Source organism: Python bivittatus, unplaced genomic scaffold (genome assembly GCF_059951505.1).
Source record: "Python bivittatus isolate LINGU-HERP-01145 unplaced genomic scaffold, Pbiv_v1 ctg000570_np1212, whole genome shotgun sequence".
Classification (NCBI taxonomy): Eukaryota; Metazoa; Chordata; class Lepidosauria; order Squamata; family Pythonidae; genus Python; species Python bivittatus.
The window spans coordinates 24,575,893-24,602,048 of record NW_028277097.1 but is presented as its reverse complement, the minus strand read 5'-3'; the positions used below and the strand labels follow the sequence as shown (position 1 = coordinate 24,602,048).

Genomic DNA, 26,156 nt, shown 5'->3' with positions numbered 1-26,156 from the left:
AACTGCCCATGGTTCCACTCACAGGACCCTGCGTATGTCTGTTTGAAATGCATGCAATTTGCAGGCCTGTGTAGACCAGCATCATTTGTAATAATGGACCTACAGCACTGAGCCGTAGGTCCAGACTTTGGAGCCTGAGAGTGGATCTTCGGCTCCAAATTCCTCTGAGCAATAGTGGAATGACCCTTCTTTCTTTTTAGGAATCCTGGATTATGGATTATTTATTTATTTATTTATTTTGCTGCTTAATGTCCTCTAAGGAGGTTTAGTCACCCCTGAGCTGCAATAACAGACAGTAATAGGCCAGGCTCAATAATGGTGGGTGAGACTAGGTGATGCTAGAAGAGGCTAAAATTGCCTGAGTAAATGATCTCTTCCTGACACCCACCAGCTCTCCAAGCAGGTGACACTCCACTCGGGTTCACACATCTTGCTTGAAAGCTTGGGGCCAGATGCCAGGTGGGCACTTCAGTGGCTCTGGGCAAAGCATGTGACAAGGGTGGAAAGCCACCGCCTGGAAGGAGGAGCTTCGGTTGGGGCACTGAGGGCTTCATTTGTGCCAGACCAATTTGCAGGCAGTTGATTCCTGAGGATGCAACCTTGCCCCTCAAGCCATCCATAGATGTTTGCTGCCTTAGAAACTCTCGAGCCCCCCCCCCCCCCACTGCAGTGTATGAATCCTCCACGGTAGAACACCACATCTTCCCTTTTCGCTATTGCGTCATCTAAACCAAAGTTTTGCAGCTGATCTTTCTCTCGTCTCTACTGGTAGCAGCTGTTAGTCCATGGCTGGGTTCACATAACATGCTAACTTCCAAGCCCAGATTAACAACATGTAAGGTTTTGTGTTGCTCTCAAACAAGTAACCTGGTGTGGCACTACATGCCAACATGGTTCACTCATCTTGCTAGGAAAATAGCTGAATTCACCAAAACACACGCATCTACAAGGTGTCCAACCTAACATTAGCCTAGTCTGGTATGTTTTTTGTGAACCCATCTAGTGTTTTACTACTGATTGCGTGACTGGATGAATAGAGAGGGCAGTGGCGAAGCAGGAGAAATGGTTAACCCACCCAATGCCACGTTAGTCTCATCTAGTCTCCCAGTGAACCCAACATCTTTGGGTGGAAAACCCAACATCTCGAGAATCCTCTGAGACCCTAAGCTTTATGCCACAACACTGAGTAGGAACGAACAGTTCAGCAAAGGTCTCCATTGCACTGGCTACTTTTGAAGGCCTAGGAAATTTTTACACTGATTTTTATAATTAAAAACTGATAGGAAAAAGGCCCGAATGGACCCACGACTGAATGGAAGTCACCTTCTTTTCTACAATGCCTGAATTGGCCAAGGTTTCTTTTCTGTGTTTATTAAGTTTTAAAAAGCAGACCCGCTACTTCCTGGCGTATCCTGGAATGCCTCTATCAGCGACCCAAACTCTTTGGCACCCGGTCAGGTCAGGCAGTGCTGGGGAAGACACTGCGGTGCGCAGAGGACTTTAGATTCTTTTTTTTTTAAAAAAGCAGCAAACGCCACTCTGCAAATTAGGAAGAGCCTGTCATCTTCATCTCCCTTGCTGGGGATTTTTCTAGGAAAGTATGAATGCTAGCCAGACGTTATTCTGGCTAATTGTGCAATGAAGGATCTGATGGTGTAAGATATCCCCATTCCTTCCAAGCAGGAGTCATTTTTTTTGGACCCTGGAGATAAGATTAAAAATGCATTAGGCCGTGCTTTGTGAAATCCCAGAAGTCAAGCAAAGAGAAGGGCAGGATTTCTTGTGTATAATTTTTCCCACACTCAATGGAGAGCATGATAAGAATAAAACATGAAAAAATAACCCCGTCCTTAATTATGCAATTCCCAAAATAATATTGCAAGAAGAGAGCCAGCTGGGTCTTGTGGTGAAAGCACCGGGCTAGAAAGTAGGAGGTGGTGAGTTCTAGTCCTTCTTGAGGCATGAAAGCCGGCTGGGGGACTTTGGGCCAGTCCCCCTCTCTCAGCCCAGCCCACCTCACAGGATTGTTGTGGTGGGGAAAAGAGGAGGAGGAGGAGGAGGAGGAAGGAGTATTAGGTATGTTCGCCGCCTTGAGTTACTTATAAAGTAAAAAAGGCAGGATAAAGAATCTAAAAAAGAGAGAGGACAAATTAATGTACATAATTTATTCATATCACAGAGTTTGAGTTCTCTTACTACAGAATTAATAGGAGCTGTTGAAAGGAAGAGGAATGGCTGCAGAGTTCTTGGCGTCCTGTTCACGGATTTATGTATCTCTGCAGAGCCCTGTGAAAAAGGTAACTCCCCAGTCCGGAAGGATGCTTTCGGGGTGCCCCTTGAAAGCCGTACCTTGCACACCAACGTCAGCTGGTCCTTTACACCTCGGATTCAGCAGGCCAGCTTGACTCCCTGTTTCTGATACCTCTGGGGGGACTGGCATCAAGCCCTGGCCTAGAGGCTCTCTCCCTCCACGGCCGTCTAGTTCGGGGCTCGCTGGGGCCCTTCCAGGCACACCAAGCAGGGAGCTTCACTTGGGTAGGAAGAGCTTCCGCGGGATTCTTGCTCAAGCCCACCGGCTTTCCAGTGGCCCACAGAAGGAAGCTGGGCATGGGGGCGCTTTTCTCCCTCTCTCATCATGCCAGGTTCTAGGAAAGCTAGGAAGCTCCCATGGAGAGAGATGGGGCCAGCTGCCCTCCCAGTTCCAGTTCCAGCTGCGGATGCCCTGGTGCTGTGGCCACCCTCTGCCTCTCCTTGGCACTGGGTCGGCTGCCCTGGGAAACAGGCGGCTTTGGGCCTTGTCCCGCAACAGGGCTCTCTGAACGAGGAGGCAGTCAGGTGGCGTGAGGGCAGCAAGGCCGACCCCTCCAGGGGATCAGCCCCTCGTCCCGAGCTTTCAGCCGCAGAGACTCAGGAGAGGCTCAGGAGAGGCCGCGATGGTGTGATCAAAGTTCTGCCCATTTTTCACGTGGGCGGAGCTCCAGTCACACTGTCGTGGCTGCCTCCTTGACTTCGGTGACCATGCCCTGTGGTCACCCCTGCTTCGGAGCAGCGGGAATGGAAAACCATCTCTCCGTTTTCCACTGGGGTTAAGGGGAGGCAGCCAAACCTCCCTGCATTGTCTTGGATCTTCCACGCCACACCCAATTTGGCTAGAAAGGCTGCCCCCCGCCCCCCTTGCACCCCTTCACCCCAGGGAACTGGCTGCTTCTCGGTGAGCCAAGGTTTTCTTTTACGCTGGTCTATCCCTAGGATATCGATCGGACCTGAAGGTTTTCTTCCCTTCAAGTCCAACCAAGCAGGAATTCTGTGGGGAGAGGCAGGGGTTCCCATTCTCCCACAAAGTGAAAATGGACTAAGTTGGGCTTCTTCCCACCAGGTGAGCCAGGACCCCAGGCAGGTATTCACCAGGTGACCATCCTAGGGCTTTGATGTTCAGGCAGCCTCCAAAGGACCTGTAGGACTAGCTGTACGGGCCTTTGGATCACCCAAGCTGAGCCTGGATACAGGGAACCTGATCACCAACGCCATGGCCCGCCCTGCCCCCAGCTCTAGGACCTCAGGAACCCTCGGGGCTCCAACCCCCCCCCCTTGTTTGCATGCAGATGAAGAAGGTTGATACATCTCTCCCCCCCCCTCAAAACAGTCAAAGATTTTTCCGGACGCTCTTCAGATCCTCCAGGAGGCCGGAGGAGAGGACAGGGTGACTAACGGTAAGTAACGGGCTTGTTCCAGAGTCAGGATGCCTCCGATTCCCGGGTGCAGACAGGCAAGGGCAGGGGGGCTTTGTGGGCTGGCAACTCTGCTTCCCTGGAGGGAGACATCTTCTTGGGCAGCAGGAGAGTAGCTTTTGCACTCAGTTCTGGGACAAGCGGTCTCCGAAAAGCGGTTCCTACTGAGCAGCAGGAGAAAGCAGAGCCCTCCGGCCTCCTCCTGCTGGGCTCAGCTCCTCTGGACAGCTGAGGGAAGGAGAGAAGGGAAATGCAACCTGTGGAGGTGGTCCTGGCAGATCATCCCAGGGGACAGGCTTGGCACCTTCCATGGTTGCAAAGGTGGCTTCTCTTTGGGGGCACGACTGTGCCAGCAAATAGGTCTCAAAACCTGGAAACCACCGTGTCCCGCTTTCCTTATGATGACCGTGGCAAAGGAAGTCTTCAGCCCGTCTCCCTGGTAGCTTCTATTTGCGAAGACCAATAACGAGCCCGTGCGTGGAGGGAAGAGGCCGCCTGCATGAACCTGGCCCTCGGTCAGCCCACCAGAATCCGTAGAACGAAGGCGATGGCTTCCACTGCAGCCCAAAACAGTCCCAAATGCAACAGGCCTGGTCTCTTTGGCCAGCCAGAAACAGAAGTGGGCCGCCATGTGTCTCTCTCTTGGCCATTCAAGACCAGAAAGCTGCTGAGCTCCCTCCATCTCGGTCAGTCAGAAATAAGGCGGCTATCGTAACGCCCGGGCTGGGCCTTGCTGTGAAGAGGAGAGGGCTGACGGATGCCTGAATTTTGTTTTCTCTAAGCGGAAGCTAGAATGCTGTTGGAATATTTGAACTCAGACTCCTCTGAGCAGATCAGAAGAAATCCAAACGAAGAGCAGAACCAAACGGGAAAGGGAAGAAACCTGGACGCCGCTTTGCCATTTGGCTCACCGGAAAGGATGCTGAAGTCACTGATGAAAAAGGGTAACGCTCCCTTTCAGCCCGCCTTCCAGTCGCCCGCTCAGGGGAACCTGCCTGGATCATGGAGGGAGAGAGAGACTGGAGGATGCCAGAGCCCGGTGGGCAAAGGGAGCACTGCATCTGCACTCCTCCGAATGCCCTGGCGCGGGATACAGCTCCCAGTGGGTCTCCGGCACTTTGGGGTAGCCAGTATACATCACGATGGCAGGGCAGCTCCTTCCTTTGTCCCACCGAACGAGGCGAGGCACGGTGTTTCGCCTTCTTCTGCCCCCTGGCCAAAGAGCCTTACATCCGTGGCTTGAGATGGATGGCGGCGCTGTTGGGCCGGGCAGCAAGGATGTAGACCGTGCTTTCCCTCAGAAAGGCTGGCCAGGTGACGGTTCTGCTGCGGGCGAGACGGGAGACGAGCAGTAGCGAGGTGGGACTGGCTCCAGGCCCTTCCCAAGCAGGAGGAAGATTGTCCGGTCCAGTGCCAGACTGTCCAGGAGTGTCTCCTGCCTGTTAGAATTACGCCCCAATCGCCTGAGGAGATGAGTGCATGGCCGGGTCCGGGGACCACGAGCTCTCCAGGCATGTATCCTAGCATGTAGATTTTTTATAAAAAAGAAGCGTCTGTCTGTCTGTCTGTCTGTCTAATCTATCTATCTATCTATCTATCTATCTATCTATCTATCTATCTATCTATCTATCTATCTATCTATCTATCAATCATCTATCTATCTAGTTGGAAAATGTGCCCTTATAAGAATATCTGTAATTTAAGGAGAAATCAACATCCTGACCTGTGTCAGCACCCAACATGAATTAACAAATGAAGAGCATGACAAATGAAGAGCAAAACAAAGAGCATGAATTAACAAATGAAATGAAAGAAAAATAGAACCGTAGTCTGTCTGTGAAACTGAGAGAAAAGGAAAGGATGCAACGGGTCTGAACGAAGATGGTCTGATCTTGTGGGGGTGAGCTGATGAATGCAGACAGGAAAGTGGAGAGGCTGAGACATGCGCCAGAAAGTAGGAACTGGTGTCATCTTAGCTGTTTTGGGTGTGTTGTAAAGTAGGAGTGCTCTTGTGAATGGCGAAGAACCAGGATGAATCTGGGGGGAAATTGTGAGACATTCTGAATGACTATGTGAGCCAGGAGGAAATTTTACTCTGCTAGGTGACACAAAGGATTGGATGGGAATAAAACATGAAAAGAAGAAAAACGGCTGAGTCATTTGTATGACTCAAGAATATCTGAAGTCTGGGGAGTATCTTCTCAGAAAAAGTTGGCTTCAAATATAAGATGTGAGCATGTCCATTTATAGGTATAGATGGTAAATAAATGAATATAAATCTAAAAGCAAGATTGATTTCATTATTTTAGAGAATTAGTGAAGGGGTATGAGAAGTTCTGAACGTGGGAGAGAAAGATATTGTATAATGCATCTAGAAAGAAAAAGAGTTGCAGTGATGCAGGCAAAGAGGGGAAGATACGGTTAACATTAAAAGAGGCAGTGACGATGCAGAGTGATTTTCACAGAAATAAAAATTTGGGAGGAAAATAGGTGAAGAGAATCAACAGTCTCCAGCAGAGTAAGTGGAATTAAAATAACAGCATTAAAATGATTCTAGATTAAACTGATGTAGGGGATTGCCAGAAGGTGTATCTTACAGATTTTATGGGAAAATGAGAGCCGTATGTTGTAAATGACAGTGTCCAAGAAAAACATCATAAATGCTGGAGAATGTTGAAAAATTGTAAGGCTGCACGTGTATGGGGTGTAGTGGACAAAATACTGAAATAAAGATATGGTTTGCTAATGGAGTTCTGTGCAACATGTGTAATGTGTGTATGAATGGAAAAACGCTGCTCCTTTTTCCCTCTGCAAAAGGAAACGAAGTAAGAATGAGTGCCAAAACCTTCAGTGTACCTGGGAAGGCATTTGCGAGGTCTCTGACGGTACGAGTGCCACAAGAGACAAGGAGCAAAACGTGGAAATTGCAGCGTGGCTGTACGTCAAGTGGGGGTGGGGGTGGGCTGTTTCCATGGAACAGAGTTTTGTTTTTCAGAAGTTCATTGAGAAATACAGGAACGTGAAAAGAAAGTTGGCTGAACATTTGTTGATTTAGAGAAAGCATATGATAAAATCAATAGAGTGGTTGGCACAAAAATGGAGTGGAAAGTTAGTTGCTGAATGCAATTAGAGGAGTGAACAGAGGCTGCAAGAGAATAAATAGAATACTTAGCAAATGGTTCGACGTAGAGCAGAGGAAGAAAAAGACGGGTGATGTCTGCTTGATGGCTTAATGTATTTATGGATAAATGAGTGAGGAACACTTGTGGTAACAGCAGAGGCGCATTGGTGGGAGAAATGTACTCTGGTACATAGATGATGCCATTTGGCTGGCTGAGAACATGAATCATGTTCAGTGAAAGTTGCCCAGTCTGTATGAGGCCACGAGGTGTAAGGAGCTGAAAGTTAATTTACCAAAGAACAATGTAGTTGTGTTTGATAATGAAAGTGGGGTGAACAACTGTAAATTATACACAAACGGTGAGGAAGTAGAGCAAGATGATGAATTTGTGTATCTTGGTAGAATATTAAAGATGGAGAAGCACATGGAGACATATTAATAGGCGTAGAGGCTGGTAGAAAGGTAGTGGGCAATGTGTGGCCTGCTGTAAGGTGTGACGGTCAAATGAAGCAAAAATGGTTGGTGTAAGAGTCTGCTTCTGCCCACTTCGTTATGTGGAAAGTGAGAGCTGGATTTTGTTTGCTTGCTTGCTTGGTGGGTCTGATACACCAGTCCAGTTCAGGGGAATCTGAAGCTGCTTCCCTTCCTTCCTTTCTTTCAGTAAAAAGCTTTAAAAAGCAAAATGACATGACCAAAGAACAGCCATCCAAAAGAAAGGAGATTACAAAGACCACTATGGCCACCAAAGCACACAGACCAAGACGGGGGCTCTCAACTCACCCCACCTTCCCTCCCGAGTCTCTTATGTCGCGAAGCGCTTACCGCTCTCCTAGAACTCAGCAGGAGCGGGACTAGACTATTCCAAGGAGAAGAAGAGGGCACGGAAGTCAGCTGAAGGCAGGGAGGACGGGGCACTGAAGACGAGAATCAAGAGGATCAAGAATGGGTGGGTGGTGCATGAAGGCGGATCGAAGAGGGAAGCGAGGGACCCGGAATGAAAGAGGCAGACGGACGTGGCTCGATCGAATCGAGAGAATGACCGGGGAGGAATGGACTGCAAGCCGAATGTGCGAGGGAAGAGCGAATGGGTCAGGAGGAAGGGGAAGGCTGAGGGAAATGGCCGGATGGGGTTGGTGAGGCCTGAAAACGAGAGGCAAGAAGCTGAAACAACCGAAGGCAGGGGATGAAGCGGTGGGTGGACGTGGTGGGAACAAGGAGGGTTTGCAAAGAAGGGGATGGAGGGGAACAGGGAGTGGGGTTGGTGCAAACTAGTTTTCTTCTTATTTGTGCCTTTTGGCTTATTTCATTCTCCTTTCTGCACTCTGCATAATAGGGAATAGGCACAGAAAGGCAATAGGATGATGCGTAGATACATCTACCAGGAGCAGTACATAAACATATATAGTATATTCAATATTCCTGTTCAAAAAGACATTTGTATAGAAGAAAGTAATTTATTAGATACCCTTTTTAATAAACTAAAGAACAGAGACTCAGTGAGTAAAGCACCCCTTAATTAAAAGATTCTTCAAGATGCTTTGCAGTTCCGTTAGTATTCCAGCCACATGCTATTTCCTACACTTTTAATCACCACTGATATGAAGAAAGATGCTTTTCAGTTACCTAACGCTTTGCTGGAAACCAACAACAGATCCTGGATTTTGTACCTTGCACTCTTTTCTAAGGCTTGGGGAAAGTGACAATCAGGCCACATGAAAGGGCCCTGCATCTTCAAGGATGGCATGGGCTTAAGCGTCTGGAGGAACTGGAGGCAGGGCACTCCTCCCCAAGTTTCCTGTGGACCTTCCCCAGGCCAGAGTGGGTTAGCTGCCAGGCGGGGGAGAGCGCCTGTGATGGAAGTGGCAGGCAGGCGGCTGAGGGAAGGGTACGGTGGGGCAGTCTTGCCTTCTCGGGATCCCTCCCTGACCACAGCTTGCCAGCTCCAGCAGGACCCCCTTCTCTGCTCCAGAGCAGCTGCGTTCCTCCTTCGTGACCATTGCTGCCCGGCTGAACCAGGTACCATCCCACCCACACCCCTGAAGATTCACAGCCTGCTTTGCTGCCAACTGTTCCCATGGCAACTCTGGCGTCTCATCTCAATTCCTAATGAGGCCAAGCTGATTGCAAGCGCTGGCACATCTTGCCAGCAGACCCCCAGTCAGACGTGGCTGCAGGAAGAGAGGCATCCGATGTGTCCAGGCGTGGCTAAAGGTGGAGAGCTATGACAACTCCCTAATTTTCAGGATGGAACAACAGCACCTCCTGAAGCACTGTGTAAGTTGACTCCCTGATAAGAGACCCCAATAAATGGAATTCAGGTTTGTTTCCCTAAAAACCTCTCCTAGAACCCCATTTATAAAATGGCACAATTGGCAAGAACTAGACCGGGTCTTTCTCATTCCACCAAAGTCATTAGGGAAGTGGGTTTGGCCGCAGAATAAATTTTGAATTGCTGGCTAGACCCAGGGCATCTTTTCACCTGACTGGGCAAAGCAATGGTCAGTCTCCCCAAAGAGGGCACCTTTCAATTACCCTCCTCGCTCTGTAAAATGGAAGAAGGAAGAGAAAGGAGCAGCAGCAGCAGTAGCAAGGCAGGCCCTGCCTACCAACATTGAAGCTGCAGATCCAGACAGTCTTCCTGCAGCTACTTTCTCTGCAAGGTGTTGTGAACTTGTACTGAAGCCCGTATCTTATTCATACACGGTTAGAGTAGCTAAGTCAGGGTTAAGTAACTTGGCTATTTGTGTTAATTTTATTTGGATTTCTGTGTGTGTAACGGTTGTCTTCCCTGTTTTTCCTATATGACTCTGTTCCCAATGATGTCTTGTCCAAACTTTTATCTTTGTGAATCACTGCTCGGAGTCCTTCAGGATTGGGGCAGGCTAGAAATACTGCTAAACTACAAACCCATAGATACGCAGAGATCTGACTTCATTAGCCTGATAAGGAAACAGCTCATTAAAGTCGTCCTCACCTGCAAGACTGCCCAGCTATCCTTAATGCAAGGCTTCCTGAGTCCTGCATTTCTTGGTTTGGGGCAGAACACTCGTTTTTCTCCTAGGGCTGAGGAAGGGAGACGTTCCTGGCACAACAGCTAAAAGCTCTTAGTCCAGGTGGGGAGACTAAGGAAGTATCAGGAGTGCAGTCAGATGGAAAAGTAACCCATCGAGGGGAAACTCTGTATTTCTGCATTGCTTACTTCTTACATCTCAGCCAATGGGGCCTGTCTGGGGCTCTGGACAAGCATCTGGGTCAGTATTCTAGATTCTCCAGGCAGAGATTATTCATTGTTATTTATTTATTTATTATTATAAAGCAGCTTGGATTTGCTTTGAACGCAGGAGAAGCTTTTACAGCGGCTGCCTGCGGGGTGAAGCAAAATAGGTGCTGCAGCACAGGAATGGGTGCTGGACCTCCACAGGCTCTTCGGTCACAACCAGTCATGAGCCCTGGCGTTTGGCATTGCCTGGGCCCCTCGCTGGATCTACCAGGGCATCTTTGGGGGGGGAGTCTCTCTGCTTACCTTGGTTCACCCTGCTGTTGTCTGAGCAGCTGTTCGCCCTCCTGCCTTTGGCTGTCGCTGCTGTTTTCCGAGGTGGGGTTCGCCTGGCTGATGCTGAAAGAGAGCCACACGCAGACACAATGCCAGGATTAGGGTGCCCTTGGTCTGGAGGGAGGCCTGCTGGATCAGCCGACTGGCCACAGGTCGCCCCAGCATCCTGGTGAGAGTATGAAGGCCTCTTCCAAGGGAGCCATTGCTGCTGCTCAGCTGGGGGGCGCAAGGATGACCTCCCCCACAAAGAAACCCATGCCTCAATCCTGCCTTAAATATGTCCCAACTGGTTGGGGAAGTTGAAGCACAAAAGGTGCCTTGCATTGCTTGGCCTGGCTGTGTCTCCAGCTGCCTTCCCCAACCTGCTGCCCGCCACACCTCTCTGGTTGCGATCCCATCCCAGCCAGCCCACTGGTCAAGCGGATCAGGAACTGTGGGAACCAAGGTGCAACTCGCCTGCAGGGAGATGGCCACACAGGCCAGGGCTCCTTTCCTTCGGGTGACTGCCAGCCAGCTGCAGGGGCCAGGTGTGCCGCCCCTCGCCTGCCAAGGCAGGCCCTTACCTGGCCCCACAGGAGGGCGCCTCCTGCTGCCGTTTCCGGAACCAAGCGTGCTGGGAGCGCCGGCTCTCGACCTGGCTGATGAGCCCATCCCCGTGCCGGTCCAGCGCCAGGAAGGCCTCCCGCACTCGCTCCCTCTCCTTGCCCGTCAGCAGGTGCAGCAGCCCGTCCTGGGGAGGGAAGGCAAGCAGGAGGTGTACCTCAAAGCGCGCGCAGAGGGCGCAGCCCCCTCAGCTTCCTGGCCTTTGCAGGCGCGGTGACGCCTTGTCTAGGAGGGAAGGCAGGGGGAAGGACCGGACCTCCTCTCCCACCTCTCCCAGGAGGGGATGGGGCGCGCGCTCTGAAGGCGCAGGGGCCCCAGCTCAGTCCCTCTTTCCCCCTGCCAGGTAGCGGGGCTGCTCAGATATGGGGGGGCTCCTGCTCTGGAGCCCCTTCGGGAGAGGCTCCCACCTGCGTGCGGGTTCTCTGCAAGAGCAGGAGGGACTCGTGGGAGAGGAAATCTCCCCAGTCGACGAGGCCTTTCTGCTGGGGGTCCAGGGCGGCAAACTGCAGGGCGTGGTGGGCGTCCTCCTCCTTGCTGCTGGGCTGCTCAGCCAGGCCCTTGTAGCGCAGGAAGTCTTCCAGGGTTAGGCTGCTCTCTGCGGAGACCCCCCAGTCATGGTCAGAGGAGGCGCTTCCCTGTCTGGCCTCCCCCAAGGCAAAAAGCTTTGCCCCTGCAGGACCCCCCCACTGCTCTGTCCTGCCAAGACCTGCCGTGAGAGATGGAGCCCCTCCCAACCTGCCCCCCCCCGTCTCCTGGCTACCCACGCCTGGAGACAGGCTTTTCGGAACAGTCCCTCCCTGGCCTCAGCTACTTCTCGAAAGCTGTTTTCTGCCTCCGCCCAGGGGGCGGCGGGCTCTGCCCTGTGAAGCGGAACTGCCAGCTGCCACAGTGCCCCTCTGCCAGCACCCCGGCTCTGCCCAAATGGGCCGGGGAGCACCCCTGGCTGGCCTTACCAGGCGTGATGTTGCCCTGGCGGAAAGCTTGGGACAGGGAGCCCATCTCCTCCTCGGTGAGCAGCGAGTTGAGGTTATCCTGGGCGGGAAGAAGGAAGGAGGAATTGGCGGGGGCTACAAGAAGGCCAGGTCCTGTTTAGGACCCTGTTCCCACCAGGAGTCTCCGCAGCAGGACGCAGGCACCCAGTGAGCACTCCCCGCGGCTTGACAGGGAGCAACTGTGTGATTCTGCAAGCCAGCTCTCACCAGCTGGTGCTTTTTGGATGGGCCAGAGAACAGCCTCCCCCGTTTCTGTTGCAACCATTCCCAGAGCAAGACTCCACACGTTGTTTTCCCCCCGCGCCAGCTTTGCTCTGGAAACTGCAATGGCATCGTCCAAGGACACGGAGGTGTGTGGGGGGCTGCTGGATGAGAAGAAAGCCCAGCACCATCTCTGGAGCCTACCGGCCTCTTCACCAGGAGACACCCCCCCCGGGGGCGTCAAAAGCTCTGAAGGCAGGGGCTTCCCTTGGCTTGGACAGGCTCCCTCCTTCTAGGGAGGATCGGCCTGCTCTAGCTGCACAGTCGGCCACAGGGGCGCCCTCGCAGCCACACAACCCAACTTGAGGGGGCCCGTGAGGCCATCCAGCCCAACCCCCTGCTCCAGCCCTGCTTGAATACGTCCTCTGAAGGGAAAGCTCCCCCCGCCCCCTCTTACCCTTTGGAAGTTTTTCCTAACCTGCAACTTCAGCCCGTTTTCTGTCCCGAGAGGGAGCAGAGGACTGCTCCGCCACCCCCCATCTTCCCGCGGCTCAACGCATCTCGTCCCCAGGATCCCCCTTCGCAGGTGTTTATTCCTCACCGCCATTCCCCACGCCTGTGCTGCTCTCCCAAATCCTTCTCGGGGGCCCCTCCAAAGGGGCCTCTCCAGTGCAGAACCACCGAGCGCAGCCACGATTTCCAGAAGGCCTGGCCCAGCCCGGCCCGGCCCATCGTGGCGCTGCTTGCCCTCCCCCCCAACCCCGTGGCTTACGCAGTGGTAGCAGCTCCAGCCAACCGTGGAGTGGGCTGCCTCAATGGCCTCGGCGGCCCCGTCCTGGGAGAGCAGACCCATGCGCCGCAGGCAGCCGTCGTGGTAGACCCTGGTGCACACCCGGCAGGGGAGGAGGCTCTCGGCTGTCCACACCTCGCACACCTCGCACATCTCATCGTTGGCCACCTGCAGGAGGAAGGAGGGCTGGGAGAGCTCCGGGACGGGGCCTTTCCGGAGAGGAGGCGCTGGAAGAGGCCCCACAGGACACAAGTGCTCAAGCCAGGGGCCACTAGATCTGCTCCCCGAGGGCAGACAGCCAGGAAGGGCACCGGGCAGAGGGCTCCCAGGCTCTTCCCGGAGAGAGGCCATGCACTTGGGCCATCAGCTTGGGGACCCCGGCTGCGGCCAGTGGGGGAGTGAGGGGGACCTCTGTCCTGGGGCACGTGAAGCGGCTGGAGGTCCTCCTGATCCTCCCAAGGATTCCCAGTTTGCTCCATTACTTGTCCCTCCAACCACGTTTGTTAGGGACTGTTTCTTGTCACGCACCACCACAAAATATGTGTTTCTCCTCATCTATGTTTTTTGTGGCCCTTTTCAGAATATTCTCATACACCCTCAAGTAATTCCTTCCTGTGTATGGTTTTAGCTAATACACAGTAGTGCATTTGGCGCACACTTTCCTTCACCAGTTTTGGAACTGGGAACTGCACCAAAATGGGAGAAATGGCATATTTCTAACAGAACATATTTTGGTTTGTGTTTGGTTCAGAAAGTGTAATTTAAAAAGGCTTGCATTAAAAGATGAACCAAACAGTTTTTTGTTCACCGCCCCCCCCCCCCACGCTTGAGCTTCTGATGAAGAGAGTAATGAAAAAGGATTCCCAGCTGCAAACTGGATTTTTTAGGGCAGACTTTTCCAACTTGGCACCTTCTGGATGTGTTAGACAATGAACACTGTAACTCAACACATCAGGACTGTGTCATCAGGTGGCGTTAGTTCTTTAGGGGGAGTGCAAACAAACTTCGCCCCAAATCTTCCCCTACTGAGGTTCAATATCCATTTACCTGCTTCATCCCGTGCTTCACCTATTCTAGTTATGCCTACACTTTCTATAAGGCTCCGGAGAGGCAGTTTGTTCTCAGCCTCCGATACAATATGAGGAGAAAAAGTTTGCTTGCATGATCGTAAGAGGAACACTGAACACTCACATACACACTGCTTGGGTTGGCACAACGTATTTGTCTAAGGTGGGATTGGATGATTTGTGGTGCAGAATATTGCAGAAATCCAGCCCTTATCTTAACTACGTTCTGCAGACCAGGACACCTTAATTCAAGCTGGCAAAATCAAAAGGGGACGGTGAAGAGCTCCAGCAGGTGGCCCTCCATCCGGGTGAGCGGGCTTCAGGAGGCTAATGCAGTTCAGGGTAAAGATGGAGAACTGATGCAGGCTGGCGGCATCACTGAACCTACACATTGATGGATTTGAGCCAGATGGGTTCTCGAGGGCCTCCAGGCAGTGCAGGGACCTTCATTTGCTGGGAAGTGACCCGGGAGGGAGGCCAGCGGGCTTTCCAGCTGCAAGCAGCCGACCCTTGGGAGGGAGGGGACGGAAGGCTGGGCCGTGGCCTGGCAGGTCCCCCTCGTGGAGGGCCCGCTAAGGCCAGTGGGACGGGAGGGGGCGAGGCGCCGAGGCCAGCGGGGCAGCAACGCCCCGCCCGCTCCGCCTTCCCGCCCCTCAGGGCCAGGCGGTCCCAGCGGGCCGGAGGGGACCAGGGGCGGCCCCCGGAAAGGCTTGGCGGGGAGCCGGCCGGCGCGCGCCCGCCCGCCCCCCGCGCGCTCACCTGCTCCCGCTGCTCCAGGCTGACCTCCAGCCGCTCCTCCTCGCGCGGCCCCCGGACGGGGCGGACCAGGGCCGGGGGCGCGAAGCAGCCGGGCCGGTCCAGATCCTCCGGCTCCACGCCGCGGCCGTCCCGCAGTCTTTCCCAGGCGGCTCTCTGGGCGCCGCCGCCCCCCTGCCGCGAGGGCCCCGCCGCCGCCGCCGCCGCCGCCTCCTCGCGGAGCTCCTGCACGGCGTCCTCCTCCAGGGTCCCGCGGCGGCTGGCGGCCCCCTCGCTCTGTCGCTTGGCGGCGGGCCGCTCCCGAAGCCCGTCCTTGAAGGCCGAGACGGCCAGGCTGACCTTCTGCACCTGCTCCACCGTCTGCCGCCGGGACATCAGCACCCCCATGGCTCGCCTGCGGGGAGGCAAGGAGAGCGCGCGGCGATAAGGCCGGGCCCCGCGCGTCGGACCGGGGCAGCGGGCCCGTCCGCGCGGCGCCCCCCTCCCCCGCCAGCCGCCCCCGCCCCGTGCCCACAAGCGTTCTGCCGCTGTCCGCCGTCCTGCAGCCGGCGCCCCGGCCGGCCATGCCGTGGAATGTCCGCGGGAGGCGTCAGTGGCAGAGGGGCACCTGCCAGCTGGCATTTGACTGGGAGGTCAGGGAACAAGGCAAACACAGGCTCCTGGGGGGGCTGCGGGACCGGGCCTGCGTTGCTCCTCGGACTGGCATCCCGCGGCTGGGCTGGGCTACGACTGCCCCAAGGCCAGGACGGGTCCCTCCTGCCTGGAGCAGCAGCTTCCTCAGGAGGCCCGGGAGCGCTTCAGGGAGTGCCTCATTCCCACCCACCCTGCACGGGAAGACATGGCGAGTTAATGACCCCAAACCAGGAATTAGGCTCGGACCACCCAACCGTCTCCACTCCGCTTCTTGGTGCTGCTTCCCCCCAGCAGACTTCCCGCAGGCCTCTGCCAGCTGCTGTGCGTGGCACTCCAGGCCATGTTCCCGAGACAGTGGCGCCTAGCACTGGTGGCAAGGTAGGACGAGGAAGGTCCCCGGGGAAAGCAGCTGGGATCAAGAGCAGAAAAAGCCCCCTCCCTGGCCCCGACTTGCCAGCAGTCCCCCAAACGGTTCCCCACCCCTCCTCAGTCCCGTTCATTTTCTCCTTCTTGGGGGGAAAAGCACCCCTTTTACAAGCAAGATGAGGGGAAAGGGGAGGGCAACAAAAGAAGGGTGCCTAAAAGGCCTAGCGAAAATTCTGGAAACGAAAAGGACACCTCCTGGAAATAAAAAAAGGGGGCCCAGCCACAGAGGAAGATGACAGGCAAGTGGAGCCTGGTTCAGCATGAGCCGAGGTCAGAGAGGGAACTAAGAATGTCTCAAAAAGCGTTGGTTAGGAAACACACGGATCTGTGTACCTGCTGCTGTTCAGGGAAGATGGCAATACCAGAACAGATTGGAAAAGGCAGAGCTGCTGGCTCACTCTTCTCCAGCGAGAAAGTCTTCCAGCAGGAAATGGTAAAGAGCAGGACAGAAACCCAGTCAAGGAAATGTCTTTATTTTTAGTGAGTTTAGATCTTCAGGACCAGAAGAACTGCCTCCTGCTGGAGGAACTTGCTGATCTTCTGGCCGAACCCTTGCCTATCATCTTTGAGAAACCCCTGGCAACCGGAGGAGGGCCGGGTGATTGAAGGAAAGCAAATGTTGCTTTATCTTCTTCGAAAGGAGGATGGAGGGACCTCTAGGCCAGCCAGTCTGAGGTCAGTGCCTAAGAAGATTCCAGAGCAGATCATAAAATGTTCATTCCATAAGTACCTCTAAAATAATACAGTGATTACTAAAAAACTGCATGGATTTGTAAGGAGCAAGTCTTACCCACCCAACCGTCTCTCTCTCTCTCTTTTTTTATTTGGGAAATTCCTTAACAGATTATGGCAATGCTGTAGCTTGGAGTCTTACGGAATAGAGCACGATCCAAACACTGTGAACAAACAAAATATCCTGCCTCATAATTAGCAGTTAAATGCAGGCTGGATGGTATGACATTAAGTGGCGCGAATACGAAGCTGGCTTGAAAGCTCATACTTCAGGAGTGCTTATTAATAGCTCTTCCTTAAATTGGAGAGCAACATCAAGAGGGTGGCCTGAGGATCAATCCCAGGTCCTCCACTCTTCAACATCTTTCTTAATGACTTGGAGGGGATGCTCCCTGAATGCAAAGGACACAGGATTGGACGGCAGAAATAGAATTCAAAAAGATCTTGAGAAGGTACAGAAGTGGGCTGAAAATAAGAAAATGAAATTTAACAGCAGCAAAGGCAATGCTCCTCAGTCAGGAAAAGCAGGTCAAGTGCAGAGGTGCAGGGCGGGGTGTCCCTGGCTTGAAGGTGGAACAGTGACTTGGAGCTGTAATGCAACATGAGCTTAATACAGGTCAGTTATGTGAAAAGGGAGATGCAATCCTAGGTGGTACCAACGGAAGGACAGCTTCTAAATCATGGGAAGCAACGGTTCTCTTGCGTTCTGCACTGGCCAGACTAGACGACACCCCTAAAGAGGGATTCAGAAAAATGGAGGTGGGTTCAGGGAGTGGCCACAAGAATGATCAAGGGGCTTTCTCTGTCCTATGAAGACGGAGAAAGAAATGGAGAATGTTTAGCCTAGAAAAGAGAAGATCAAGGGGGATACACAAATGCTCTTCAAATATTTATTTATTTATTTATTTATTTATTTGGTTTGTATGCCGCCCATCTCCACCACGGGTGACTCTGGGCGGCTCACAATAAAAAAGAAGAAATACAATTCTCTCCAAGATGGCTAAAAACTATAAATAATTTAAAAACATATTAAAAATACCCTAAAAAACCTCCTCTAATTTTGGCCCTATAAAAATCTGTAAGATGCTGGGGGGGGGGGCAACCCATCATCCCACCAGCCATCTCCACAGGTGCGGGCCCCCCTCTGGCCCCCAGGCCTTCTGGCAAAGCCAGGATTTAATACCTTTCCTGAAGGCCATGAGGGAGGGGGCACACCGGACCTCCGGCGGCAGGATGTTCCATAGGGCGGGCGCTGCAGCAGAAAAGGCTCTCTGCCTAGACCCCACCAATCGAAATTCCCTGACCGGTGGGGTCTGCAACCTGCCCCTTCTGCTGGACCGAGTGGGATGGGCTGAAGTGACCAGGGCGAGGCGGTTGGAAAGATGTCATAGAGAAGAAGGTCAGGATGTTTTCTGCATCATTTCAGGGTACCAAATAGAGAGTAGTGGACTTGAATGGAAGGAAGGTAGATTCCAGCTGAACACATTCCCTCTCCTCAAAAAAATGAAGCCCAAATATGTGTGAGGAGGTCTGCCTTATCAGCCTCTTCACTGAGCAATTGCTCCTGATCCTTTTCCTCTTACTCTTTTCCTTCATCTCCTGAATTTGGTCATCAGGTTGCCCTTATGGCACAACAAAGAAGCCCATAATGCTGCTGATCTCTTCATCCCTCCATCCATCAATCCCTGCTCTGTAATAGGAAAGTCCATTATTAGAGAACGCTTTTTGTGGGGAGCAAGAAAGTAGATGAAGGAAATAAACATGCTAGAGGAGAAAAAACACAGCTAGTGTTCAAGCCACAGGGACTGCGCTTGGCTGAAGTCTCATGCTGAAAAGTTGGAGGAAGCTAAAAAAAAAAAAAAAAAAAAAAATCAGATTTGGTTTTATCAGGTGCTGAGAATAGTTCTAAATTGTCCTGAAGATTGGTGAGTTCAAGGAACAAATAAACCATAGTTGGTTTCCCTATTTAGGAAGTGTAAAATCAAGACCACTCCATCCGTAGTCTGAGCTTCCCACTGATTCCTTAGCTGGCAAAAATAGAAGTAGAGGCAATTTTTATACTAACAAAAGCAAGATAAATGTTAAGCCCAATTGCATAGCTTTATGGAGCAAATGGCTGGATCTTTGCTTTGTGTATTCTTTAGCAAAAAGTGCAACCCCTACAGTAGTTCATAGCTGACAGCAAATACATGGTCCTTGTCTGAACGCCCCATTGCATAAGGCTGCCGTCTCCACTCTATCGCCGGCCATCTGCCATGTGCATTCATTTTACACTGCCAGTCTGGGTCTTTAAAGTCAAGAGGGCATTCATTGCTTTGCTTAGAGAGTCATCAACCTGAAGATACTCTAAGGGAAGAGCCATGCTAGTCTAGGGTTGCTGAAAATCAGAAAAAGTCTGGGAGAACCTTTTCCAAGTAGCAAATGGTATTAAAAGGCTCCTCCTTTTAATTAAAAGCTCCTGGAGACTCCTCCTGATTTTTTCCACCAACCTGAAATGTCTTCTGATATGGCGTTAATTATTCCAGATATCCCTTGGGCATTCAAGGGTGTGAAATAGCCAGCAACGTGACAGTCTTCATGGAAAGGCCTTTACAAGAATGTAAAGATTTAATGTCCAGAGACTTTCCCCACCCACACCAGAGATGGAGGTGAACCAGGAGTGATTCAGAGAATTACCCTATGGCAGCCTTCTCCAACCTGGCATCTTTGGGAGGTCCTGGATTACAACTCCCATTACCACAGCCAAGATGCCCACAATGAACCCATAAAAAACAATGTTTTTTTTCATGGCATCTCCAAGAGTCATCAACTTGGGCTAAATCAGTGGGAGTAATTGACCAGAATCAAAATCCAGATCAAGGAGGACTGAGGGATACAGTCCAGAGATACTCTGGGTGGACTGGAAGATCCTGACTCTGTCCTTTGATCCCTCTTTTCCTTCCTGGAGGGAAGGAGATAATTTTAATATGCCAACATTTACCACACCTGCTATTGCAGATAAGTTCACATTGGTCACCCGTGTTTGATCTCGCTGCTGCCCTTTTGAACACAATCCGTGCCAACTTTCCTCTTTCTTCTTCGTGCACTCACACCTTTACCCAGATCCCCACACATATGCATGTAGACACTCCTCCACCACTTAGATGCAAGTCCTGTTTAATCTTGAGAGGCTCAGCTCATTTGCAGTCATGTCAATAGCTTGCACAAGCTGCTCCTGGAGCCCCTCCCGCCCTTGGCATTCTCCGACCCCCCTCCTTCTTGCTAACTGCGCTGCATTTGGGTGCAATTGGCGCTCTCTCCTGTTGCCAGGGAGACCCAAGATCCCACCTCCAGGATTTGGCAGGTGAGCTCTATGGAGTGCTCCTGTCTGCTAAAAAACATCCTCCTTCCGCTGCTTGACAAGGGGAGTTACTGGGGTGGTGCGTCTCCAGCTGAGCCACGGTGGCTGCTCTGCCCAGTGCAACTGCTGCCACTAGCCAAGGGGCTTCTTCTCTTTGCCCATCTCCTGGAGGGCCAACCGCTTATTCCACAATAGCGTGGGGGCTGAGAATGGGGTTCAGGGTAAATGAAAACAGTTTTCCTTTTTAAACCCACTTGAAAGGTTCAGAATCCAGAAAACTCTTCCGTAAGTCAAGAGGGCCTTGATCTGGGTGCACCCATTGGGTGTCAGGGCTGCCATGAGAACCAGACTTACAGAGGAAGGAGCAGGGTGGCCTCCCTCCTCCACCCACTCCCTGCTGACTTCCCGAGAGAGCAGTTGTGTGCATGGAGCCCAAAGCTGGTCCTGTGATGTTCAGTGGGGGGTTTTGAGGGTCATCTCAGAGGAGGGCCATCTCAGTGGAGCAACTGTCTGTTATGTGTGCAAGTGAACAAGGATCAAACATGGCTTGCAAATGTCATACAGAGTACTAAAAATTCTAAGACATGGAAGCTCAGGAGCATGCAATGGACACTCCTTTGGTCCAACTGGGTCTTTGGGCACAAAGCATCTAAAGCTGAATCAATTAATCCCAATGTTGTGGTTCTGGAAGCACAGCACCAGAAAAGAGAAGGAAGCTGGGGCTGCCTGCTAGGGATTGGCAGCTCCTCCTTTCCCTTCTTCAGAAGGTCTAGGGAATCTGAGGAAATGCCACTGGCCAAAGACCCCAGGCACAACGGGCCCACAGACTTGGCAGAGTCACCTGGTGATGGACTCTGGTGGTCCCACTTTTGGTGGGACAAGGAAGAAGAAAGGTGCATGAGGCAGGAAGACCAAGTCCCAGCAGGCTTAGTCTGAGGGAGCAGCCTCCCCAGGCAGGAAGGATCCTGCAAGGAAGAGACTCTCCTTCCACTGTGTGCTCCATGCTGAGACCCCGCTTCCTCCTGGGCAGAACACAACCTTTTGGAGCTGATCCTGAAGCCGTGCTCCCAGTCTGCCAGAGGAGCCCTCTTCTCCTGGCTTCTCCTGGCTTCTCCTGTCCACGTGGGAGCTGGGCCATCCATCCAGAATGAGAACTGCCTGGACGAGGGCCTGGTCCTGGCATCTCTGGTTAAAAGGCGGAGAGAGATGGAGATGAAGACTCCCCAGGCAGATGGGGAGGAGGGCGCAGAGGTTTCCTTGAGTGCGGAGGTTTGCACCCTTAGTTTGCCAGCCTACCAAGAGATCTGCCTGGAAGTATTGTTTTCAACAACAGCAGCAGTGAGATGACCCTCCTCATCAGATTAAGCCAGCCGAAGCTGTGCTGGAAGGCTGCCAGTTGGGTATCGCATTGCAGGCGTGTCCTGCACTCCCTGTTCATGACATGCAGTGACGGGCAAAAAGAGGGCCAGGCAAGGCGAGTCCCGCAGAAGCTGGATGCCAGCAGGTACCCACGGCAGCGAAACCACCTGTGTCCCAAAGTCCCAGCAGTGGTGTGGCCACCCCTCCTCTCTCTCCACTGCCAGCCCATTAGCCCCACATTCAAAGCGGGAGTGGAAAAGGCAAGTGTGTTAGGCCTTCTCACCTATCTATGATCTCAGCACCTGGATGGTGATGGCTGGTGGAGGGAGGGGAGGGGAGCTTCCTGGTCCATGGGAGGGGCATCTGGAGAAAGGGGGTGCTGTGCTGCTTTCAGACGTGAGGTGGCTCGCAAACAGAAGAGGAGTGTGTGTGGTACAACTACATGTGTGAGCATGAACCTAATGGATATAAATGATTGTTGCATTCTAGGCTGAAACCAAAAAGGGACAGTAAGAACTTTGCATATGCTCCCAAGCACTCTTCTGATTCACCAGCATGGACCCATAGCTTCTGGTATCACCGAGCTCCAGCTGAGGGCGGAAGTAGAACATTAAGATTTTGCTACAGATGCTGAAGTATCTGAGATCAGCAAAAGGGCAAAGATGTATCTGGTGAGAGGCCCATCATGCCTGGGTGGGAGTGGCGGCCTCCTGTCTGCCCAAGTGGCAATATTGCCTTCCTGGTTACTTGCTCAGGAAAGCTTGCCCTTGGGCATTTCACCAGGACATTGCGTGAGCCCCCAATATGGGAGATGTGAGTTATTGTCCCTGGCACTCTGTCTCTCTCTGCTGATTTGCACGTGCCTGCAGGCTTTTAACCTTTGTTAGCTGCCCAGAGTTGCTTGGCATGGAATAAATAACTCAGTAAAACCATAGGAATGCCAACCATTACTGCCTCTTCTGCCACAATATCTTCCTCCCCCCGCCCTCCCCCACCCCAAAAGGATGCCAGACGTCATTCTTATCCCAGATACATAGTTATGCATAGAGGACTTTGCTAAGGCGCTAGGAACAGAGGCCCAGGTCCACAGTGACACAACAATCCAGATGCTGGAGCCCATTCCTCCCCTGCAGGCCCCCCCAGCCTCCATTTGGGCTCCCTTCACAGCGGAAAAAGAGCCTTGATACCCTAACAAGCCACAAAGGCTTATGCTACAAATGATTTCTTAGGTTTTAACCTGCCATAACGCTTTGGGAGGCCGATAAATGCAAACCGCACTCTCTAGTCAACAAGAAAGGCAACCCCAGTGGAGCAAAAGTCTCTTTGCACATGTCCCAATACGTGTCCATTGTCCTTCTCTTGTGCTAACCCTCACTCCCCCCCCCCGCCCCAGCCTTTACACTTGAGCAAGAATTTCAGCACAGTACGTCCTGGCTGTAAGGAAGCCCTCCCCTAATACTTCCTGGGCCTCATGCTTTTAACCCCTTTCCACAGACAACATGCAGGATCTTCCCTGGCAGGGAGCCCAAACGCCATTTTCCAAATGAGTTCTTGCAGTGCCCAGCAGAGAAAAATGAATTTCCCTGCTTAGGAGGCGTCCAGTTCTGTAGATGCCACCCGGAATGGGCTGGGCCTTCAGCACCACACCGAGGGCTCCTGCTCCGTTTGGTCTGCATCGGCTGCTCGGCCGGCTCTCAGAAGGGCGGCTGCTGCATAACCACGACTCCCATCTTGGCTTGTGCCTCCCCCCTTCCCCCCCAGCCCAGAGCACTCCGGAAGAGAGTCTGCAAGCGGCCCTGCCGCCCTCGCCCGCAGCCACCCGCTCGTCAACACGGTCCGCTCCCTTCCAGGGGTCCGGGGGGGGGGGAGCTCACAGCCCCAGCCCTTCCTCTATTGCCCCGCGCGGCTGCGCTCCGCGCCCCCTCCCGGGGCTCGTCTGCCCCATCCGCCCGCCCGCAGCTATGGACGCCCTCCGGAGCTGAGCACTTCCAGGAGGGCAGGCTGCTCGGATCCCCCGGGCCGGGTGGGACGTATGCGCCGGTTCCTCCTGCCGCTTTGCCGAATCTTCTCGGCTCCCGGATCCCCCGACGCCCGTGGGGCGACCGCCTTCCAGGAGCTCCGGAGGGCCGTGTGGGCGGGCGGGCGGGCTCCAGGGGCCCCCTCGCCCGACCCTTCTGGGTACGCGGGGAGGGGGCGGCCGTTGGACCCTGCCAGCAGGACAGGGGAGCGGGGACGTTCCGCGGCGTTCCAGACAGCCGGGACTCTTCCGGCCGGGACCCGGGAGCTGCCCAGCGGGGCGCCGGCCTTTCCGGCTCCCCCGGAGCGCCGCCTCGTCCGCCTTTCTCGGCTCTCCCCGGATGGCCGCCCTCTGCGGGCGAGGCAGGGGCTGGGGGGGAACGTCCCGGGGGGGGGGACCCGTTTCTCCTGGGCTCTGGGTCGCCGGCGCCTGGCCGCCTCTTGCCCGGGAGCGCCTTCCCTCGCCCGGCCATCCCGTCCTAGACAGCCGACCCGGCCCGCTCGGCCTCCCCGCGCCCAAGGCCCGCCTGCTGCCTCGGGGGCCGGAGCCCGCGTCCCGCCACAGCCCAGGCCAGCCCCGCAGCGCTCACCTGAGGCGGACCGCGCCGGCTCCTCTCCTAGCGAGATGCCCGCCGCCAGCTCATGCCGCCGCCGCCGCCGCCGCGCCAGGAAAGGCCGCCGAGTCTGCGCTGACCGGGACTGACCGGGGCTGCTGCGGGGGGAGCGGAGAGGCGCGGCGCCCCGCCAAGGACTGGCCGGCTGGCGGCGGCGGTGGCAGCTGGCTGGACGCTGCCCGGAGCGCGGGTCCGGCACGCGGGGGAGGAGGAGGAGGAGGAGGAGGAGGAACCGCCGCCCCTGCGCCCCTCGCCCGCCTGCCTGGCTCCGCGCCGCCCGGCGGCTTTTAACGACGCCGCAGCCGCGGGAAGCTCCCGCGAAGAAGCCCCGCCTTGCCCCGCCCCGCCCCGCCCCGCGCTCGCTCAGTCGCTGCACCCGCTGTGGTGCTGTGCCCCCCGGCAGGGCACCCCCCGAGTGGCCGGTCAGCCCCCGAGCGGCGCTTCGCACAAGGCCGGGTCCTCCGCAGCCGGGCGGTTCGGCGGGCCAAGGCAGCCTCCCTCCCGGCCCCGGGGGCCACCGCACACCCCCTTCTTTCTGGAAGGGGCAGAGCGGGCGAGGAAGGGGAGGAAGAGCTCGGCCCCCCAAGGCTCCGCTCTCGCCCGACCGGCCCGCCGGGTCTTCAGAGCAGGGGCGGGTCGCCGGCGCCGCTCCGACCAGCCTCTTGCCTTGGAAGCCCGCTGCCCTTATAAAGGTGCCCCTCTGAGCTCTTGGGGAGGGGACCCTGTAGTTGGAGATGGTGCTGCCAGACCGCCCCCCCACTTCACTGGGCTATGCACTCTGCCCTCCTTGTGTCCCCTTGAAAAGCATCCGCCCCCCCCCCCCCCGCTCCTAAGAGGCGGCCAAGGGCTGCAGGTGTCCTGGTTGACCCCAAGGCTTTGTGGATGGTTGTGAGAAAACCCCTGAGTTCTCCCAGCATGGATGGCACCCCCCACCTCCCAGACCAGTGAGACCGCTTTATCTCACTGCTTTGGAGTGAAATGTCTCTCCTGGGCTCGGCAGAGCCAGGCCCCCCTCTCTGGTGAGTGGTGCTTCAGCTGAGGTCCCCTCCTTTCCCCCAGGGCCAGCTAAGCCTCCTGCCTGCCCCTCAGGCCAGGATGGGGCTGGTTGCCGTCAGGGCAGAGAAGTTGCAGCTGCCCCAGCCCGGCTGGCCCCTTTTGCCGCCCCTTTAACTCACAGAGCAGTGCACACTGTGGTGGCCTTTGACGCACACGCCTTTTGCACAGGTCCCCCCGCCCCCTGCCTGGCTTGCTTGCCCTGGCCACCAAGGTGTCCCAGGGAGGGGGCAGGGAGCTGGGTCTAAACCACATAGTCAGATGGAACCAGATCTGTGCTTGCCACAGCTGACCCTGGTGCCCAGATGGGAGACCACCAGGGAATTATGGGGCAGGAGGGAAGACTGGAAGTTGAAAAAAAAATGCCAGAAGAAGACCATGGGAAAGCCGTACAGATGGAGAAACCGATCGGCATCTGAGTCAGACTTGGCCTCCTAAACTTCCCTGGAGGAGGCCTGGTGTGACCAAGTGCTCTGCCTTGGGAAGTCCCTGGCCCCTGGGGGGGTGGGAGGGCGGGGTTGGCAGGAGGATCCTCCCATGGTTTGTACGACATGCTCATCAGCTCTGCCATCCACCCTTTTCTGGAAAGTAGCACTGCACATTAATGCTCAAAGCATGGTGAGATGCCAGATGATGGTAGGAGAGCAAAAGTCCAGGCTCTGAAAAGAGGGGAGAGGAAGGTCCTGTGAGCCTCAGGCCAGCCAGTCAGGCATCGTTGTCGAGGGAGATTCCAGCATAGACCATAAAGAGACTGATCTGTAAGAGCAGGGTGATCCATCTGGATGTCCAGGAAAATGCCTGCTAGACTCATCTCATCAGACTTTTTACTGGGAAACTCCTGTAGCTGAATGTGGGAAGGAAGTTGGACCCTATCAGGTGCATTTTCTCATCCTAACCTTGTCTGTGTCTTGCCAGGGTATGATCTTCTGCATAGCAGATGGAACTGAAAATGAGAAGGGAGCGTGACTGCCCCGAGGCTGTTCGTGGAGAGGCAAAATCCGCCCAAAGCAGAGACCCTGACAATGCCTGCACTGTTGCGCTACTCTCAAATTCTCCCTGCTGGGAAGGGGTGTGTGTGTGTGTGTGTGGGAGCACTGTCCAAGGAGAGTCTAGGGTGGCGAAAGACCAGGAGGAGGCTGGCAGTGCCTTTTCTGGCTCACCAGTTGGGTTCC

At 54.4% G+C, this 26,156-nt stretch overlaps 1 protein-coding gene across 2 annotated transcripts; it reads right to left on the bottom strand.

Annotated features, from left to right (window-relative positions):
* Positions 1–2,169: 2,169 nt before the first annotated feature.
* Positions 2,170–24,201, bottom strand: PHF24 (PHD finger protein 24). 2 transcript variants are annotated; one of them, XM_088152849.1, is made up of 8 exons: positions 23,908–24,201; positions 14,815–15,205; positions 12,971–13,156; positions 11,959–12,037; positions 11,413–11,600; positions 10,966–11,132; positions 10,373–10,465; positions 2,170–5,054 (listed from the first exon to the last, which is right to left on the bottom strand). In XM_088152849.1, exons 2-8 carry the CDS (start codon positions 15,196–15,198, stop codon positions 4,955–4,957), a joined length of 1,197 nt encoding a protein of 398 aa, XP_088008975.1. In that variant the 5' UTR covers positions 15,199–15,205; positions 23,908–24,201; the 3' UTR covers positions 2,170–4,954. The 2 variants fall into 2 exon arrangements, with proteins under 2 accessions (XP_088008975.1, XP_088008976.1); XM_088152850.1 differs by having other exon boundaries at positions 2,170–5,051.
* Positions 24,202–26,156: the final 1,955 nt, after the last annotated feature.

Coding starts and splice junctions, on each gene's coding strand:
- PHF24 (XM_088152849.1), bottom strand. CDS start 15,198: ATGGGGGTGCTGATGTCCCGGCGGCAGACGGTGGAGCAGGTGCAGAAG. Junction 13,157..14,814: donor GCCTGGAGCAGCGGGAGCAG/GTGAGCGCGCGG, acceptor TTCCTCCTGCAG/GTGGCCAACGATGAGATGTG. Junction 12,038..12,970: donor GCTGGAGCTGCTACCACTGC/GTAAGCCACGGG, acceptor CTTCCCGCCCAG/GATAACCTCAACTCGCTGCT.